Here is a 20,628-nt window from a genome sequence, read left to right as displayed (position 1 = left end):
AGTCAAGCACTACAGGCAGCTGAAAGGGAAATTGTCAGGAACATAGAAGGAATTGTCCCTTTTATGACAGTGAACAAGACTGGTGCCAGATGATATGAGGAAACATCACTGGCAGAACTTTGTGTTTTGTAAGAAGTGATATTTAGTGATAATAGCTGTCCCTGCAGCTTCCTATAACAGAGATACCATTTGTTTCTGAAGATATCTTTACAATTGTACAGATACTTTTCTTGTATTGTGCTTTATATTTACCTTTGGACAAAAAAATTCTGCTGTAAATATTGCTACATGATCTTTTGCATTGGGAAGGTGTTGAAGAAACAATGGAGAAAGGAAGAAACATAAAAACATGAAAAATCTAAAAGAGGGATTGGCAGCCCTTGCTTTTTGTGGCTTTGTTTATTTTTAATAGATCAGTGCATCTAATCACTCTTTGAGGGTCACTGGGGCTTGTTATCTATAATGAAATGCCTAACAATTAAAACATGCACAATTTTAATGTCAGAGAGAAGTAAGCTGGTTTTCAGCCAACAAAGCTGCTACAACACTGATTAGAGTAGTTTGCTCTCATTTATAGTGACAAGCAAGAACCAGAGAGACATTGCTTCATAAATGTAATGTCTACTGAAGTTTCCAGTATTTTTACTTACATTATGCAAGGAGCTAAAGACAACAGCAAGGAGCTAAAGACAACAGCAAGGAGCAACCACCTTTTAGTGTGGTTGTGTGTGAAGAATGTGGCTCTTGACAACCAGCCAGCAGTGTGAGCACGTTGTTCAAAACATGCTTTGTAAGAAAAGCCAGTTGGGGGCAATGGCCCTGCTTCTCTGCTCTGTGTTTCTGGCATAGAATGTGTGTTTTATAACCTTGAGGAGCTTGTGGAAGTGTATAACATACTGGTCCAATGAAAAAGAAAATTTCCTGAAGCTGTGCTGCAGTTCTCCAGAACTCTGTCACTGTGAGCTTCCTTCTTCCTTGGCTTGAGAGCTGTGGGGCTCAAAGTGACTTCACTGCTTGGCCACCAAATGGGTTTTTCTAATCAAGGGTGCTGAAAGCAGTGCAAAGGCTCACCCTCTCTGCACAGCAGCAGAGCTGAGCTGCCTTGCCTTGGGCTTAGGTCCATTTGCATCACATTTTGTCTATGAATAAAATTGCTTAATAATTACTTCAATTTGCATATTTCACACTGATTGAAAGCCTTACTTTCAAGTCCTGTTCATGCACTATAGGTCGGTTCTGTACTTTCACAGCAGCAGATAATGCTTGAAGGGTTAACTTCTTAATTCCCCAGAGGCTATAATTTCTATTTACCCTCTTATCAATGATTTTCTTTTCTTATTTTCTCTCTCTGATTTATTTTGTTTTATAGAACTTTATATTGTATTAACAGATAGGATAACTTGTTCTATAGCTTGTTAAATAACTGTATCTTACAGAAGTTAATCTTAATTAGGTCTTGTCCTAAATTGATACATAGTTTCTGAAAGCCCCTGCATTATCCCTGGAAGCATGGAATGCTTAAATAGCTCATTTTGAAAATAAGAAACATCAAGAAATGAAAATGGATTCTAATTAAATGATTCAATTAATTTGTTGCTTCTTAAAATAGACTGCTGCAGACACAGATTTTTTTTTTTCAGTTATAGTATTTCTTTTTGCTAAGATTGTCTGTAGAGATGTGTCTTTTCTGGAAATTTACTCTTTGTATAACCTGATTTACCTCCAAATCAAGAACCTTTATGGCTATAACTCAGACTTAGAAATCTGACCAAATAAACAAAAGAAAAACTAGTAAAAAATTACAGTGACTGGGCAGGAAGAGGTTGAGCACTTAGCAAGTAGGAAAATTTATTCCTTAATCCCTGCTTCTTATGTTTCAGTAGTGAGTTGGAAGGAGCACGAATTCAAGCCATCATTTACCTTCTTTTGTAGCAAATAGTTTGAAATATTTTAGCTCGTTCTTATCCTAAAAAAATAAGAAAACCTGGGGCAGGTTTTCTGCTTTTAATCTAGCAGCTGTGGATGAGCAGACACCTCATACAAAATAAAAAAGATACCTTCATTCAGGTATTTATTTCTTCATCTCCTTCAGGTCTGAAACTATGGGTAGGAACAGTTAGAAAAGGGTCATTCTACCAAGATGTTTCTCTCTAATTGGAACAATAAAGCCTTTGTCAGCCACCAGATGTGCAGGCAAGTTGAGAGGTGACCTGTGGATTGATCCTGCAAGAAAAAAAGGAGTTGTATCTCCATTAGCTGCACCATTCATTTAGAATTTTCTTTCTGTTGTCTTGGATTTAAATTGCCATTTTGGAAGAGGAATTTGACTAAAAATATGCTGGGAAAAAAACTCTTTTATTCTGTACAGTAGGATTCCCTACTGTTAGAGTAATTCTTTTATTTTTGAAGTGATTTAAGTGATTGAACAGACCTAGTGGATGTTCCATATGGGGGGGCTTTGTGTGTTTGTGTGGGCTTTAAAGAGCTATGAGTTATAATTTGGCATCATTTTGTAATCAGTCAAGATGTGTGCTTCATGTTTTCTTGTGGCAGATTCCAAAAATGAAGTCTTTATAATCAGAAGCATTTGTTCAGATAGGAAACTGCTCTGTGTAGAAAGCCTTAACTGTATTGCAATGACTTTAATAACAAATAATAATAACAACACTAATGCAGAGACAAATTTAGGGCTGAGAGATAATTTTTTATATCGTTTTGTGGTGATATTGACCAAAAGAGTAACTGCTGTATTTCTAAAGAGATACAGAAGTTTCCCTGGGAAGCTTTTTAAAGCAGTCAATATATTTTTGAGTGCTCCAGAACTCCAAGCAGAGCAAACCTGTGAATTCTTTACTACTGAGGTCTGCTAAGATACCCAGTTTTCAGGTTCTGGTTTTTATTTTCAAGGCCTTAAAGCTTATACCAACAGCAATAAGTAAAGCATAGTTTCTTATTGGGTTGTGTTATTTGTCATCCCACCAAAAAAAATGTGTTCTAAATCCTGGCTAGAGCTTCTGTGTACTTTAGGCTTCGAGATTAATAGGAGCCCCTTGTGCACAGGGAAGTTGAACCTCACAGGTTTCTGTATGGTCCAGCTCTGAAACACCTCTGTAATTTCATGTGTAATTCCAAGAAGGTATAGAATAAGCAAGTGGAAAAAAAGGAAATTAATAAGCATGTACTACAGAACTATAATGCATCACATCCTGGCCATGCAGTGACACAGCTGAACCCTTGGGAATGCTTCCTCCCCCTCAAGTGGTTAAACTGCTTTTCTGAGCAGTGGACTTCCAAAATCTGCCAGAGCCAAACACTTGCAGATGTGCCAGAGGATGTTGGAGTATCTCCAACTGTGTGGTGGTAATTATTCAGCTTTACACTTTATTTAAAGTCTGCTTATTTTGGAGGCAAAGAGATGTTCTCACAAGTAGCCACTGTAATACCAGAGAATTAGTGTGGTTCTTTACTGTACCAAAACATCCTCAGTGGAGGATTGACTTTTTTTTCTCCACAGCCATTGCTTGGTACCACATACAGAAAATATTTTCTGTATCACCTATATGTGGGAAAAACAGTTGTCAGTTGGTGTTTTGGGGTTTTTATTTGTTGAGGGGTGTTTTTGTGGGTTTGTTTTTTGTCTGTTTGTTTGTTTGAATCCTTATGTTTTAGAAAATCCAAGCATGTGAACAAAACAATCTTCACATATCATACAGTAGGTAAACAAATCACCAATCCTATTTTCATCCAGTAACATATTGTACTGTTTAACCTCAGATGTGTGGATTGTATTGGGGCTGATAAAGCTACACTGAGCAGGCTGTCTGCTTCCAAGGGGTTTGGATAGAAAAAGTTCTTTGCAGACACATCACAGGCATTGGCATAAAACATAAAGGTCCATCTGTGAGCTGGGGGAGAGCTCCAGGCTGGGTGTGCTCTGCACAGCCCTGCTGGTTATTGCAGAGCTGAAGGTACTTCCTTGGATTTCACAGGCACAGGAGTGGCTGGACACAAGGAAGGAAGAAATGCCATCTTCCCTCTTTAATAGTAATAAAAACTACACCGAAGTCCCAAATGATCCTGAGGAATCAGTAGCGAGTAATCAAATGGAATATTGTGAAGTTTAACTCTTTTCACAAAAGAGCAGTAACAAGTCACCAAGAAACTCTTTTTCATGTTTGGTGTTTTGAGCCTCAATATGTCTTACAGCCATGGCAGGTCTTGACAATAGATCACTTAATTGGTTAATCAGCACTCCTTAATTTCATAAGCAGAAAGAACTGGTAGCTCATTATTCACACAGCTATTTGGGATAAAATTTTGCTGTTGTCTCTTGTGAGAAAAGTATTGGTAGTTGAGAATATTTTGGTGAGAAAAACGAGTATTCTCTTTAAAAATCAAAGGACCTTCTTTCAATGATGTGAATCATCTATGTTTTACAAAAAGCACTTTAGTTTCAGAAAAATGCTCTTTACTGAAGGAAGACCTATTTTATCATGATTTTTTTTCCCAGAAATACTTACAAAACTGCCACAAGGTTTCGTCTTTAAATAAGCGTCTCTTGCTTTGAGCAATTAAAACTTCTTTCTGTTATTTTCTTTTCCTTCTGCTTTCCAGCTGGCCTGTCCACCTGCTTACAGTTTGTATCCAAAACCAAAGTTCAGAAACCCATGAGATGTTTCTGTTTTAAATGGAACAAAACAGTGATAATGCCTGTGTTCTTCATTTATTTCTAAAACATTGACATAATATAGAAAAAAAACACACTAAACCATAAAACCCAACCAAAAAAGCCCAAATTTGTATCCTGATCAATAGCACTAATTTGACCAATGGTCATTGTGTAAGAAAGAAAATTGCATAGTAAAGTCCAAGATGCCCATGTTGAAAATGGTTAATTATTATAATATATGTTCTTGTGAATAATTTAATATTTTTTCTCATGAGCAACTGATAACTCAAAAACACTCAGCTTTGCTTTCTTATTATGCTTGGCCCCATCTTCTGTTCCCTGCACTACAGTAATAAAAATGAAGAAAACCTCTTGAAATTTAAAAATACTTTCTCCTGTACACATCACTTCATATTCTGTGGAACAAGTCCTGAAAAACTTCATTTTCTCCTTGCATTTTGGTGTATGAACAATTCCAACCCTAGTCTGCGTCCATAATCTGCTCAAGTCTCTCTTGCTTACAAAGCTTCCACACTTCTATTTTTGTCAGTTCAGTAGTAAGGAAACAAAAATAAGAGAGAAGCTTGCCATTTGTCACATTTCTGAAATGATTTGCTCTCAAAATTTGGCATCCTCTGTCCTGACCAAGTAGGAAATGTTCTGCATGCTATTACAGCTCATTGTAAAATAAAACTGGAAGGAAGAACTAAACAAGTGAATGAGCAGAGCCTTCTTAAAGGAAGCTGGTAATCACAATCTGTCTTTCTGCATATATAGCTCTTCTCTTAGTTTTCATTCCTGGCTGGAATCTATGCCAGTGTATTCCAGAACTGCAGGGTGGGAGGGGAAGGATGGACCTATCTATTGTAGTTGTGCCTCAAAATATTTAAAATTGGAACTATTTAAATCCATCTATTAGTTACATGCTTTCTTTTGCATCTATCAAAGTAAGCTGCTGTTTCTATTTTATTATTTTTGTTGTTATTATTATTATTACGAAGCATTTAAAGGAAAAATTAATTTGGTCAAATTATATGTGAATATGTTAAGATGAAAAGCCCCCATGAGCAGGTATCTTGTATCTGTATACCAGCTATTTCTCTAACAAGCAACAAACTTTTAAATATAGAATTGGAGGAATTAAATCTGTTGTGGGGGGGAATATTTCAACATCTTTAATTGAATATGGTCTAACACAGCACTCCAATCATAAAAAAAATCTGTGTTCAGCATGTGTTTAGCTGTTGAGAAGAAACTGTTTCTGTGTTTGATTTACTGCAAGTAGCTTGTATTAAAAGCTTCTTTGAAACATAAGTGCCAGCAATTTTAAGTTGTTTTTGTGAGGGTTATTCTGTCAAAGAAATTTACATGTGTCTGTTAGAAGAGTTATCTGTGCATTAGAGCAGGGTGTGTGTATTACAGCATCTTAGCTCTGGGCAAATTTTTGTACCCTGTGGTGTAAGTAAGCAAAATATATCACCCCAGCTATCTCCCAGGCTGGAAAGAAATCAAATAAGCTGACAGGCTTCTGCCAGAATCTAGTAGAGATTTGTATAGTGCTAGAAATAGATTCCAGAGGATCAAAGAAAAATATTGAGTAATTCTTAATCTTCTTTTACCAATAGCACACAAGCTTTATGAAAAATTGTCCTTCACTGCCTGTTTTCTGATTAAAACGGGCTAATTCAGGAAATGTGATGAGAATATTGCAGGGAGAGATTCTTGCCAGTTAAAAATTTGCCACTCAGCAAACTAGGATTTTACTGTAACTGTTTGGATTTTCCCACAAAAGCCACACAGTTGTCCATATGTTGTGAATATAGCTTTTGTAAGCATTCTGAACAGTCCTGTTAAACTCTGCTTTACTAAGGATGTACTTAGCACCCAGGAAACACCTTTAAATACTGGGTTTCTTTCTAGTGAGCAAAGCAGTATTATTGCATTGCTCTCAGTCCTCCACAGACTTCTCAGATTCCTTTCTGACTTGTCCTCTGGTAACCCTGAGTAAATCTTGCACGCGAGCCACCATTAACTCATTTCTGCTAGAGAACTGCTGTGGATACTTTAAATTGCTTCATTCATCCAGTTACTGAGCAGACCAACGTGTCTGAACTTGCTGCATGAATGCAGCATCAGGAAATTTCTCTGCAGCAACCAGTTGTGTTGTTCTCCTTTCAAAAGCACTGCCTTATTCCAGAGTTATCACTTGCATGTGTAGAGTTAGGCACACACTTGAAAGACTTTGGCTGCTCAGCATTCCGGATGTTTACTCTTTGTTTTGAAACCATTGAGCCAAAATGGAAAACTCCTGTGGAAGGCATTATCTTCCATTTTCTGTCTCCTGAGAGAGGTGATCTTGCCAAGGATCTGTTTTGGTTTGTTATTGTTTGGGGTGTTTGCCATGAAACAGTTGCACGGAAGAGATGTTTTGAATCCAGCATCTTCCTTGCAGTAATTTTGCTTCTGAAAAAAGGAGCAAATGATTTTACCACTGACTAATTTGATGGATATCAGTCACTTAAGGCAGCTCTTGCCTAATGAGTTGGAAAGGGCAGTCTGACAGGACCTGTGTCACACTTTTACCATGTCACGAGTTTCAGTGGCACAGTGTACAGAGTATTCCATGTTTGGCACAGGCTTCTCTTGATTGATTAGTTTGGGACTTCAAACAAGATTTTTTCATTCATTTCTAATCCAGTACTTCTCCCTTTTTTGAAATGCAATCTATTGTTTAGTCTTCTTCCGTGTGTCTAATCTCATTATTTCTTATTTTCTATTACCAGAAAAGTAATATTAAATACTAAAAGAATAAAAATCTTGTTCTCACTGCTAGGCAACGTGAGCTTTGCTGAAGATGGATCAGCGCTCTGTCACCTGTGAAACACAAATTGTTTCCAGTTTCTTGGAGGGCAGGAACTTGGTAAAGGGCAGACAATTGTTCTGAGAGTTGTAAGCTCTGAGAAATGGATTTGCAAAGAATTTTTAAAGCTTGATAGAAAGTTTATGCAGTTTGGTATATTTGTATTTAAATATTGAGGTAAGGTGTGTTGATTTAGGAAGTAAATTATTTATGCCATTATTTAATAATAGCAGCATTGTGTGGCAAAAGCTAATAGGCTAAAAAACATTTATAAAATATTGCAACCAAGAAATAAGTTAGCTTCTGATAGAATGGCATTGAATTTTATATCTCTTGTGTCTCGCTATTCATCGAGACTGATAATGGAATAAAATCTTTTAAAACACCTCTGTTGCCCCCATCTGTATAAAAACTAATAAAACCAACAGAAAAAATATCTGTTCCCTGGTGAGCATGTGCACTACAGGAACTGTAACAGGAACAACTGGCTGGGCTTAGCTGTCTAATGACTTCTTCTGAACACACTTGAAGTGTTTGTTTTGCTTAGAGATGCTGTCTTAGATACTGGATAGCAACTGATAAGAGCCAAAGTTTAGGTGGTGTTTCCCAAAGGCTTTTGCTGTCTCTGTGATTCCTAGAGAAGCCTTTTCCTCTCCAAATGGAAAGACTTCAAGTCAGTGGTCTGGAGAGGCAGCAGCCAGCCCCAGGAAGTGCAGGCCTTTATCACAGTAGTTGTTGGTAATGCTTTATTTTGGATTTTAGCAGATTGGAAAACAGGTTTCCTGCTCCGTGTGCCTGGGTTGCCTTCCTGTGTCTGGAGCATGAGCAGCCAGGAGGTGATGGAGCAGAAATGACAAGTGGGCAGAGGTTCTGGGAGGCACTCCTGGCTCCAGGGTACCCACAGTGGGGCTGGGGGGAGCACAAGGCAGCAGGTCTGGCCCCGTGGCACCTGGGGCTGGGTCCAGCTCTGTCTGCCAGGAAATGCCTCTCACGGGCTGCTCAGGCTCCCCAGAGCTGGCAGCACATGGTGGTGTCCTCAGCTGCCACCTCCTTCACTTACTGAAACCCTTAAAATACCTTCCTGAGAGTGTACTGTGGGACTCCTGCTGCTGCTCCTTATGGCACGGCTTGTGCATCTCCTGCACCTGATTTATTCACCAGCCACACCACAGAGGGAGGCTCAGCCCGGGGGAAACTGGCATAGTGCAAAGCCCAAAATGACACAGAAGGTGGCCTGGGTGCAGTCTGGAGGAGCAACTGTAACTAGAGCCTCTCAGCCACATCCTCTAAAAAGAAAATAGCTTTCACTTCTATTCATCTTATGCCAAGATAAAATACAGGTGTGCTCACAGCTTTCTGAGAAATCAGTAGAAAGTCCAATGAATGGGAAGTTCTGCTTGTTTTGTGGTTTTCTACCTAAAAGCACACTCCATTTAATTTCAATTTGTTGCATTTAGCCAAGAGTTAGTAACAGCTGAATATTACAGTCAGAGTATACTTCTAATTGATGATTTTGGTGCTGCTAGAATCCATTTCAAGGGGGGTTGGAAAAACCCATGTATGAAGTCTCTGACAACGTAAGCTGCTTATATACATGCTTAAATTAGTCAATTTTCAACATTCTGAGAATGTAGAGCTGTGTTTCTTGCACTATTTAGCCTTGTCTCAGTTTTGTTAAAGCGAGGGATAGGTATTTTAGATATTGCAATAGTCAATCATTTAAATTTACAGCTTATGTGAACCTACCAGAAACTATTTTTGAATGATTAAGGAAATATTATATCAATTTCATATATGCATATGTATTCATAAATAAGTATATTATTCCGGTATGGTGTATGTATGTATATAAGTAATGGCAGAAATATGTATACTGTGCATACATAAAAAGATATTCAGAAATAAATCTCTTACCAGAGCGGTGGAAATAAAAATGGGCACACTTAAATTAAAAAGGAAAGAGTTTTAAAAGTTTAATGGAATATTTTCCCCTGAAAGCAGAAATTATCCTCAGGCCTGAATACTTATAAATATTTAACTTATGATAAAAACTCATACTGACTGCAGCCTGAGCAGGAATGCAGACCAATAATAATAACAATAATGAAGGAATAAACACGAGTGTAGTTGCTGCTTGCACATAAAACACCGAGGCTCTCAGTGCTGCAACAGTGACATCCAGTGACTAAGGCAGCCAGCCCTGGGCTCGGGCTGCATTTGGAATGAGCACTAAAGGACGTGGATGGAAAGGGACGTTTGTTTGCTAAGACTTTTAGTGCAACACTGGACTCATTAAGAGGATAATTAGAAAGGCCACGGGAGAATGAACAGCATGATAAATAGGTAATCATGACAAATGATGTATTGAATTAATCCTGTTTCAGAAATAAGCATTTGCTGAGCCAAGTAAGGAATATATTATTTTAAAACAAGTGCTTTGTCCAGTGAGGCAATTTGTTCTATGAGCCTACACACACACCCTTTTCTATTATTTAACAAAACAGAATTCAGTAGGCAATGCTTCTACTCTATTTTGCTGCAGATATGATCTACCTCAGATCTAAATGCAGCTGTATGATGGAATGTTCTTTCAATTTTTCAAATGAATGAAATAAAAAGACCAAAAAGAAATAAGAAACCTGCCTTTTGTAGGGAAGGTAATAAAATGCTTACTGTTCTTTACATAAGACATCCCTTTCTCTGTTTTGGTTGAAGATATTGTGAGGTTTAACGACATTCACACTTCAAAAAGCTGCTGGCTCTAAAAATTAGTGGCATTTGATTCTGACCTGACCATCTACTTCCTTAGTTATCCATTTTTTTTTACTAGATATGAGTCATGAAATCTCTGCATAATTCCAAATGTCACATGATACCTGCTGTACTTTGATTCCTGTAATTGAACTACAGAAGTAGCTTATCTCTGGGCTTTCAAAAAAGTTAGTAATGGGAACTAATTTTTTAGGATTTCAGCTTCAAAGCATGCTCCAAGCTGTCCATGTTTTACTCTTAAGAAATTGATGAGTTAAAAAGAAGCATATGCGTTACGTAAGGTGATAAGCAAAAAGAAATGCACAGAAAAATGAATTAAAATAATTACAAGGGAAACAACTGCCCAGATGGGAACAAGAAATTTGTCAAAGTTTGTCACATTTGTCCTCTGGCAAGAGGCAGTAGTTTGATTGTGATACAGGAAAATATGAGAAATCAAAACCTTAGGGTTGCATTGCTTCTCCCTTCTTGTTCTAAACAACATTCAGACAATAAAATATGCTGGGTATTTAACCCCTGCTTCATCTGGTATCAACACAGGGAATGTCATGTGCTGGTGATATGCTAATACTGGGTTTCTATAGGGTACAAGATGACAAAGTGTTCTGCCTAATAACAGGAGAGGCTTTTTGGTGATTTCTTTTTTTTTTAAGCCCTGGGTTTGATGGAGGGAAAATTTTAAAGGCTCAACTTCTTTCAGGAAAAAGAACAACAGCACCAGCTGACTGCAGAACCTCTGTACTTCTGCTGGGCAAAGCAGAAGTTTAATTTCAAGAGAACTGATTGCTCACCATAAGACAACTGTTCTTAGAAATCAGAAAGGCAGATGCTGAATGCATTCCTTGCTGCTGCTCAAACAGGCTGGGTAGCTCAGCTTGGGAAGATTTTCAGCTAGTAATAAGTTGATCTGATAATCACTTTCCTCTGATCCATCACTCAGTTGCTTTCCTCTTCTCACCCGTGAAGAAAACACATTAGGATAGTCCTCTTACCCAACTTACCTTTGATAGCCCTGTTAAAAATTTGACTTTCAAAGAACAAAACCCCAAGAAAAAAAACGCAGCAAAAATAAATTTGGGTGTTAAGTGTTGAAGATTCTCCCTTTTAAATATTAAATATTTAGATGTTTAAAATATCTTTTAACGATGTTTAAATACTACATTTCCATTAGTAATGGTATGTGTTACTTAGTTATTACTACTTTGGAGTGAGGACAGAAACAAAGCCTGAATTTTCAGAGCTGCCTCATCTCAATTACTTTCAGGAAAAATAGTCACCCTCTATGTTCATTTCAGTTTCAGTCTTTAGAAAACCCTTGAGATAGCTGTGGTTTTAAAATAAGATCAGAAAGTTACAGGAAAGAAATAATAAGAGGGGAGAGAGGAGTGCATCAGAGAGACAGCTCTTCAAGTGACAGCTGCTGGATTTTGATGTTGCTTTCACCAAGGAAAATCTTTCACTTCTGATCACGTGCTTTAAGTTGGCATTGAAATATTAAATACTACAGAGACCACTATAATGAAACAAGTATAAACCAGTCATAGAGCCATTTGTAAAACTCTAATACTAAAAGGAAATTAAGCTATGTTCTTTTTTCTTTCTCTACGTTCCTCTCTTAGAACCTAGCTAGGGTTTTGTGTGGCTGTGGTGACAGTGACTGCCTCAGCTGTGCCTCCAGGCTCACTGGGCTGAGCCAGCTGTGCTGGCGGTGGTTCTCCTGCCAGATTGATCTCGGGTTCCTGACTCCCTATGAGGATTCAGAAATACCCGTGCTGTCCTGCCCCATTCGAGCACCAGTAGGAGTATTAAGTTATGATTCAGTTTGTTGGAGGGAGGCAGCTCTCGGCTCTGAGGAAATTTGTCAAGATCTAAGCAGTGGGAAAATCAAGTGGCATCGCTAGAGGGCAACAAGACATCACAGGCTGTGGTGCTAAAGCTCGAGCAATGTCCCACCCTCACCGAGGAACAGCTGCTTGAGGAGCAGCTTATGTAAGCCTTTGTGTATGTAAGCCTTTCCCTGCTGTGTAACATAGTGAATCTTGCTCCAGAAACGACAGCGCTTAAAATATTAATTGTATTATATATGCACAAACAAAGCTTAAAATTTTGTATTGCTTTATCTCTATCCTGGTACAGATTGGATATTTGATCATCATTTTAATTTCTGCATATACAGGAATTACATATATGTGTATATGTATGCTACATATATATATAACAGCATAAACTTAGGGCTATGGTCAAGTATAACATATTCTCCTAAAAACTCATGCACCATATACGAATAAAAATGTACAGGTTAGGAAAATTTGAATTTGTACTTCATTGTCTTTCCTTCTCTCCCTTTCAGTCAGCATGAGCACCAACCCAAACTGGTGAGACATTGCAGCGGGCAGTGACCCTGCCCCAGTCCTCTGCAGCTTTTAGGGTAGTTATTAGCTCTTACCTTCCATTTCCTGATGTCCTGCTGGCACTAACAGAGTTGTCAGTGTAAAACTAGCTTGCCACGCTGTGGTAGAAATGTAGGCTGTGTAGTACAGGGACTACATGGTGGAGAGAAGGATGGAGATCCCAGCCTGAAGCCACTGCTGGGTCTCAAGGAAGAGTCAGGTGTTTTTAATCTGTGTTGTAAGCATTTTGCAGATGCCAAGACTTTTACCATTAGTATTGTAATCCTTGCCTACCTTGTGCAGGCCAGCAGTCAAGACAGAGCTCGAGGCTAGGGATTTCCTGGGATTGCACATTGCCTCCTGTTTTGGCTCTTGGAAAAAATGAGGCTGTCACCAGAAGCAGCTTCATTGTGAGAGCTCCCAGCTGACATCAGGGCGTAAAGGATGTTTTCTGTGGTCAGAGGGTAGCTGGCAGTGTGCCTTTTTAAGCAGTGTCTGTTTGTTCATCAGGCTTGTAATGATGCTGACCTCTTACACAGACCTTCATTTTTTAATTCCCTGCTCTCCCAATTTGTTGGGAATAAATCTATGCACTTTCAGAAGACTAAATTCTAATCACCTCAGCTTTGGACTCTTGAGAGCCAAGTACTGAGTACTGCCAGTATGTACAAATAATCTTTTTTTATGGCACCTCAGTTTTAGTTTACTCGAGCTAAAATGTATCTGCTGATTGGTACCTCCTCAGGTAGGGATGTTTTCCACTGTGGACAGACAAGAGTTATCAGCAGGGCAGGCCAGAGATTAGTGTGATTGTCTAGGCCAGGCCAGAGCTGAATGGAACTCTCTGATCACACTAAAGGTTCAAATCAGTTTTGTTTTCATCTTCAAAGACTGGTTCCAGTTTCAACTGAGGCCTTTTATGTTGTAGTTATAATACAAACTTAATAAAGAGGACAACTAAATTAATTTCTGGCAACTAAATTAGGAGGAGCTGGAGAGGCATCAACAGAATAGAAAGCAAAACTGTTTATCTGAAAATGAAATAGCTTTTTTCGGAATTTTTCTTTCGAGTATGTGTTCCTCAAGCACACGGTGGCATTTTTACTCTCATCCCATTTTATTATTTACCAAAGATTTCTTAATCTAACTATTAATCAAAATAAGGGTTTCATTCTCTTATATGTTCTTTAAAGTTCTTTTCTTTATATGTTTTTCTCCCCTTATTTGACAATAAGATGTCAAATGTGTTTTAAACTGTAGTTTTTCCCTTTTATTTTTTCACGTCTGTGTGGACTATAGCTTTCAGAATTCCTTTGAGTTACCTGAGTAAGATCTTGTGAGAAAAAGACTGATGTGAACACATTGACACCAACTATAAAAATTATTTTTGTAGGTGTTCATATAAAAAAATCTCAGAAACAAAAAAAATCCATTTGAAATTATGGCCAGGCCCAGTCCCTAGATTTGAAGTAAATTTGCATGGACTTGTAAACTCAGACCATTAGCACCCAGTACAACTAAAACCAAAGTGACTTTCTTTGTAAATTGCTTGTAGAGTGGAGCAAGTTTGAGACTATCGACACAGATCCTTGCTCATCCATCTAGGTACATTATCAAAGTGGAGAAGTAAGTACATTTTTTGAAATCTATTGAGTTTTGTTTCTATTGTAAATGTACAGACATTTCTTTAAGTCATGGTGTAATTTTAGTGCATCTGCTTTGCACTGTCTTTCTTGTGACCCTCAAATAGATTTATGGATAGCACTGATAGACATTAATTCTTAACACAGTGTTTTTCATTTGCTGTGGTGTGACACAAATGACAGACTGCCCATTTCCTTTTCACTGACCTCTGTAGCTGACTTGCCTCTTGCTTTATCTGAGCTGCTAATTAGTAACTGCACGGCAGAACCTGGCCCCCAGCATTGGAGCTGTCCCTCTACTTTGCGAGTGCTTCTAGTCCATTTCAGGACAGTTAATCCATCTGATTATTGACCCAGTTAATAGTAAGTAGACTCAGCTGACTACTGACTTTGTTCTGAAAAGTATTACAGACATTTTTACAGTCAGGAACAACAGCCAGGAGATCTAAGGAGCTGCTAGGAGCCCTTCTCTTTGTGTCAGAGATAGTTAATCCATTAACTGGCCAGGACAAACTGCCAGTCTGTTTCAGGATGGTGATGAACAGCCGAACATAACATTCAATGGAAGTGATTTAACTACCTGTTTGTTTTTGCCTAGACATAATTACAGTGAGTTACAGCTGCTGACTGTGTAAGTTATTGTGCTTCAGCTGTTGTTTCTCTTACTGCTTAATTCCTTATCTGGACAATTCCCATCCTATGTGTCCAAGACAGCTTCTGGACATGTCTCTACGTGCACGAGTTACAAGGTCTCTGAGGGTGCCCATCCCTGTCATCAGCCATGGTACTCTTAATGACGCTGAGCTCGAGTTTCAGCACATACTGGTGTGATGTTTAAGTAGATGGGATGTTGTAGCTGCAGGCAGAAAAGCCTCTGTGAACACCTCCAGACAGCCGGGTGAGCAGCGTGGCTTCGTTTAAAGAGAGCAGAAAAAGAACAAAACGCTGCAGTCCATCACACCGCATCCCTTAAACTTGCAAGGAACAACAGGGCATCCTCACGGGCCGCGTCAGAGCCTGCCAGGTACAGCGACTAAACTATGTCACAGTCCCTCGCTCTGTAAAGGTGCCCTTCATTTAACTCGTGCTGTTTGGCGAGCAGCTGCTCCAAGCCCCGGGCGGATGAGAACTTCCAGCAGGAAGCGTTCCCGCCGCTGCCGGGGATCTCTGACTCGTGCCCAGAGCGAGCCCGTGTGAAAGCCGCAGCCTGAGCGGAGCAATCCGCAGGCAGGAGCCCGCGACAGCCAGATCAGGTTGCAGCCCTGCCTTTGGAGCTTTTACACCACACCCCTCCAACGTGGATTAGTAGGGGAGGATCGCATTCAGCTCTGATTCAGGAATTCCCTCTTTCTTCAAGAGCTGTTGCTAGGAGTTTGGTGAGTACTTTGCAACAGACTTTCGGTTTTAACTGAGTAATTATTTTTCCTTTAGCTGCCGAACGCAGTATCAACTGGTGGCTTTTCTTCAGATGCAGTAGTCAGATGTTTAGGCTCAAAGTCCAGCAAAGAGTGCTGCAAAAAGGGCGAGACTTCTTTTCCTCTGCAGATATGAAACAGCAGGACAATGGCTATACTTGCAAGATTAATACAACCAACATTTGGTTGCCATAATCTCAGTCGCAGGTATTTTAAACTGTAAGTCAGTTCTTGGAAAGGAAGCTATCCTAAAGCTGAATAAGCTCATTCTGAACAATAGCTTGAGTTTGAAGAAAAGCTCTTGCTTTTTTGAAGCAATTTCTCCACTGCAGTGGATCCAAGAGGCTTGATTCAAGCAGAGTGCTCTGTCAGGCTGTTTCAAATCAGTCTGAGACAACTAGTATCTGAAGCAATCAATATTTTGAGACATACAGCAAGATTTTAGGAGAATCAAATTAAGCTGTTAAGGATAAGCCAATTTCACTCACAGTATATTTGAAATTTACAAGAAACTAGTGAATGAGGCATCCAGTCGTATCAGTGTAACAAACACATGCTGCACCTCAAAAAAACAGAATATTTTTCGTGACTTTTGTAATATTTTACTTAGAATAATTTATGTAAACTTCATTTTTAGTAACCGTGTAAAACAAAGAAGTGATACTAGCCTGTATTTAAAATATTGCTAGAATTGGCTAATATGTTTTAAAAAATTGCAATTTAAATGAGGCAAAAGCCCATAACAATGGGAAATTAGAGGTAGGGAGAAAAATAGCAATTTGGATTGGGGGAGGAGCGTGTGGATGGTCAGTCTGACTCAGTGCTCCAGGAATTAGCCATGAAAGTGTCATGGGAAACATGTAAAGATATAAACCTTCCTTCCTGAGTGTCTTATGGGCAGACACAGAGACAGGAAGTGCAGCTGTCAGTGCAGATAGGGACAGCAAGGGCGTGCTGAGGAATTGCTAGGCACCTACTTGGGCAAAGCTGTCAGCCTTTGACCTTTGGAGCCTTCTGCCCATTATTTAATTTCACCAGGAGACATTTATTATTGTCTGTGAAGGCAGCAAATATCTGTATCCACAGCAGATTCCTATGAATTATTGTTTAAGCTGAATTTGAGAATTATAATCAAGTTTATTTTATGTGTAGTGTGCACAGAACAATGCTGAGGAGGTAAAGGTGATTAAAGCACATCCTGCTCGGACCTTTTCTCTTGTCAAATAATGCCTCATGTGAAATGGTTCATTAAAAAGCAGCCACGTGACCAATTGTTTGATGAATTCATTTATTTGAATATTTTATGGCTTTTATGCCAGAGAGTCACCGAGTGCCCTCTAAATTGCCTTTCAGTAATCTGTGTGTTTGTCCTCACACTGTGCATTGCATAGTTTGTAATTTTGAGTTTTAAAGCATTTCAGCTCTCTGGTGTAGCCACCTGACATTTAAGGTGCATTTAGTTTTTTAGTGCAGTGCCCAAATTTACTAATATTGCTCATGAAAACTTAATTGTTATTCATCTAGTAATATTCTAAATGCTGAAGTATAGTTTTATGTTTCTGACTCAGGACAGATAGATATTTAATGGCATTGAGTTTATCTATCCCTAATCTCATTGGAGAGTAATCTTGAAAGCCCAGCGGTAAAAATTTGACTCTTTGGTGTCTATTTTAGATCTATAGGGAAGTGAGGGACAACATTCTAAAAGTTCCCAGTTTTCTGGGAAAAGAAAATTTTAAGAAATGGAAGGAAAAGTGATCTTGGAAACAAAGCAAGGGTGTAAAAGAAGGAGCAACCTAGCAGACTCTCAGAACATGTCCAGATCCACAGTTAGAAAAGGAGAATTACTCAGCTCCAGTTCTACCTGCAAGGACTGCTTGTTTCTCAAATAACTCTTCCAAGTGAATAAACAGAAACAGACACTGGTACCCAGGTGTTCACCAGCATAGGGGCACTGATATCCTTTATGCTATTCTGATTCTGTGCATCTTGGATCACTTTTAGAGCACAGAACACAGACTTTTCCCACTGATGTATCGGTGGGATTAGGTTTCTTTCTGAAAAATTAAATCTCCTCTGGAAAAAGAAAACTGTTACAAAGTCTTTCACATTCTAGAAAGTTGCTTTAATATCTACATTTACTTTAAAAAAGGTGATTCTGGCAGTAATTTTAGCTTGCTTTGTAAGATAAGTTGGTATCTGCTTTAAGTGCTTTTTTACTGTCATCATTTTGTTGGTGTGCATTCAGTTCATTCTGAGAATGTCTGCCAGAAGGACTCAAAGCATTTGTATAGGAAGAAGAAAATAAATTTTAAAATTAAAAAAAAAAATATCAGTAAAACTTACAGCACTGAGGTTTACATGACTGTCCTATCTCAGTTTTGAGCAAAGGGTTTAAAATCTGTCAAGTTCCAGTAGTTATTGATGTTGTTTGATTGGGCTGCATTCTGAACAGTCAGATTTTCTCTCTAGAGAGTCAGGAGGGGCTGATGGACTCTTACCTATCTGAAGTTGCTCTTCACAGTGAAACCAGGAAAACTGTCTTGAAAACAAGGATAAATTACTCACTTCTGTATGTTTGTCTTATGAAACCATTTTAACTTTACAATGGGGGCAGAGTGCCCCTGGGGACAGAATGAAGCAAAACCATATGGAGAATTGTAGAATTCCTTTCCCCTCATAGTTACTTCAGAGCAAAATAGATTTATTTTAATCCTTTTCATTTTCTCTCACAACTCTGTGTTCGTTTTTTTAATTACTTCCTGTGCTGTTAATACAGCTGTTTATTTCCATCTTTAGTATTGCTGCCACCTTCCCTTATGAGTAACTGAGTGAAGCTCTGAATCAGGTAATTAGATTTACACTTTAGTGAGAAAATAAAACTAGGCTTTTTACTCCCAGGGTATAAGTTGGACCACAAGAAAGTTCAAATTTCTTTCAGAAAATTTAACCTTCCTTTAGAAAATAAAACATTCCAAGAGAACTAATTTTAATGTAACTACATTGAAAAGAGCAGTTGCAGCAAGTAAGTTAGAAATACAGATTTTATGTAAAGGAAATTGGTATTGTTTTTATGAACTTCAAGAAAGCATGTTGGCATTTGCTCTATGTCCAGAGGAGCTGGCACTGTGGGAGATGAAGGCAATACAATCCTTTTTTTTCTATGGCATTGTTATTTCATGTTGGTTTAAAGTGGCTGTAGGGTGATAATCTGAGGCAGTCTGAATCCTGGGTGATTCCCACTGAAGGTAGTTCCAGCATTTCTAACCTGTGTGACAGTCACATCCACTGCAGGAAAAGTGTCTGTGGTGACCCCAGCTGGGAAGATTGACCAGGTGAGCTAAACTTGCCTGACAGAGCAGGGAAATTTGCATTTTGAACCTGTGTGAAAATGTGATTGATGTGATGGTGAGGTGACAAAAGGTGAATGGGTATGACCAAAACCAGTCACAAGAGGCATCACTGTGGCAGTAGTTTCCTCCTGTGCCTGCCTGTGGTGTTTTCAGCACCTGATTGAGTAGTCATGCTTCCACAGTGTGTTCAAATGGGAAATTACACACCACTGGGTTACATACATATAATATAGTGCTGAAATTACTCTACCCACTAGAAAAGCAGGTTGTGCTAAGTTAATTGATGTCTAAATTCAATTCTGTATGTCCATAACACATGGACTTGACTTTTCCAGTCCAAACTGCTAGGGGAAAAAACAGGTTAGACACTTTATAGTGCTTAGATGTAAGTAATGTTGCTGCTTGTTTGCGTTGCTAGTGGATCTTGTGCTCTGGAGTGGTTTTTATTAGGATACTGAAAGCATTCCCTGTTTGAAAATAAGATCAGATGGCCAATATTTTTGCTACCAATGGGTAGTTTCTGTCTGAGCAGTTCAGGCCTGAGTGTAGTGGGTGTTTTTTGTTTATTAAGATTTATGAAATTATGTAAACAAGTTATTTGCTTTAGCCCACATGTAAAAATATTTTGGTAGGACCAAAAGATTTCTTTTCCCTGTTGAAAGTTATATCAAAATGGAAATGAACTAGTTATGTGATTTGCTGTAGGCAAACCCAGTGGTCCTGTAAAAAGTGCAGTTATTTTAATAAATCAGTCTTAATTTCAGAAGTTATAATTCACTTTGACTGTTGCATCAGGTGCTCTGCACTGCTTGGCCAGGGAGTTAGGAAAATTGTTTGCAAGTTTCTGTAGCCAAGGCTTACTGTCACTACAGCTCTGCCTACCTGATTAGATCCAGTTCTTAGCTCTTGGGTCATGGATGGGACTCCTGACTGAGCCAGGCAAGAAGGAGAACTCAGTGGAGGAGGAATTTAGAGTCTGGAGCTGTGTCACAAGAGAAGTTGGATGGAGACAGGATGGCAGAAGTACCTAGTGCCAGATGTGAACAGACCAGCAGAAGGGAAAAAATAGGTCCTGGACCTAAGCTGGGGAAATGGAAGACAGTTTTAAAGCGAGAGTGAAAGAAGTTAACAAGGATAATGAAAAGGCAAGAGGTCTACAGGCATATAAGAAAGAAGGGACTTCTTGTGCTGGGTTTATTAATAAACTTTTTTTTTATATTTCCATTTCAAAATATGACAAGGTTTTTCTTTTCAATTCTTTTACCAGGTGTGCTTGGAAAGCAGCATTCACAACCTTCATAAAAGCAGAAACAAGGTGGGAATTTGTATCTGAAACAGTGACATCAGGTTATACAACTTTTCAGCATAAAAGCTAATAAAAACATTAGTTTTTTCAAATTTTCTCCATAGTTCCCAGTTTTCACTTCACTTCACTTTCCAGTTCTCACTAGGTAATTTCAGAGACTGGAATAGTGCAGCAGAAAAGCATTTACGACAAATGGTGAAAGGTAGGTAACCAACCAAAA

General features: G+C 38.7%; 1 protein-coding gene across 8 annotated transcripts in view; it reads left to right on the top strand.

Moving 5' to 3' along the window:
• Positions 1 to 20,628, top strand: part of TFPI (tissue factor pathway inhibitor) — a 60,353-nt gene that overhangs the window by 12,847 nt on the left and 26,878 nt on the right. Inside the window, exons 1-2 of one of the 8 annotated variants that reach the window (XM_053948004.1) lie at positions 14,275 to 14,317; positions 20,370 to 20,417. The exons of 1 other annotated variant lie outside the window; for it this stretch is intronic. Coding sequence is in view for 3 of the 7 variants with exons in the window: in XM_053948009.1 (XP_053803984.1) it covers positions 20,601 to 20,610 (10 nt within the window). In the remaining 4 variants the exon portion in view is untranslated. Of the gene's footprint in view, positions 1 to 14,274; positions 14,318 to 15,486; positions 15,711 to 18,578; positions 18,598 to 20,369; positions 20,418 to 20,534; positions 20,611 to 20,628 lie in introns of those variants that run through there. 6 more of the 8 variants (XM_053948003.1, XM_053948006.1, XM_053948005.1 and 3 more) reach the window with 6 other exon arrangements.

This window comes from Vidua chalybeata, chromosome 7 (genome assembly GCF_026979565.1).
Source record: "Vidua chalybeata isolate OUT-0048 chromosome 7, bVidCha1 merged haplotype, whole genome shotgun sequence".
In the NCBI taxonomy this organism is placed as follows: Eukaryota; Metazoa; Chordata; class Aves; order Passeriformes; family Viduidae; genus Vidua; species Vidua chalybeata.
The sequence above is the reverse complement of the archived record's forward strand: the minus strand, read 5'-3'. Positions and strand labels throughout refer to the sequence as shown.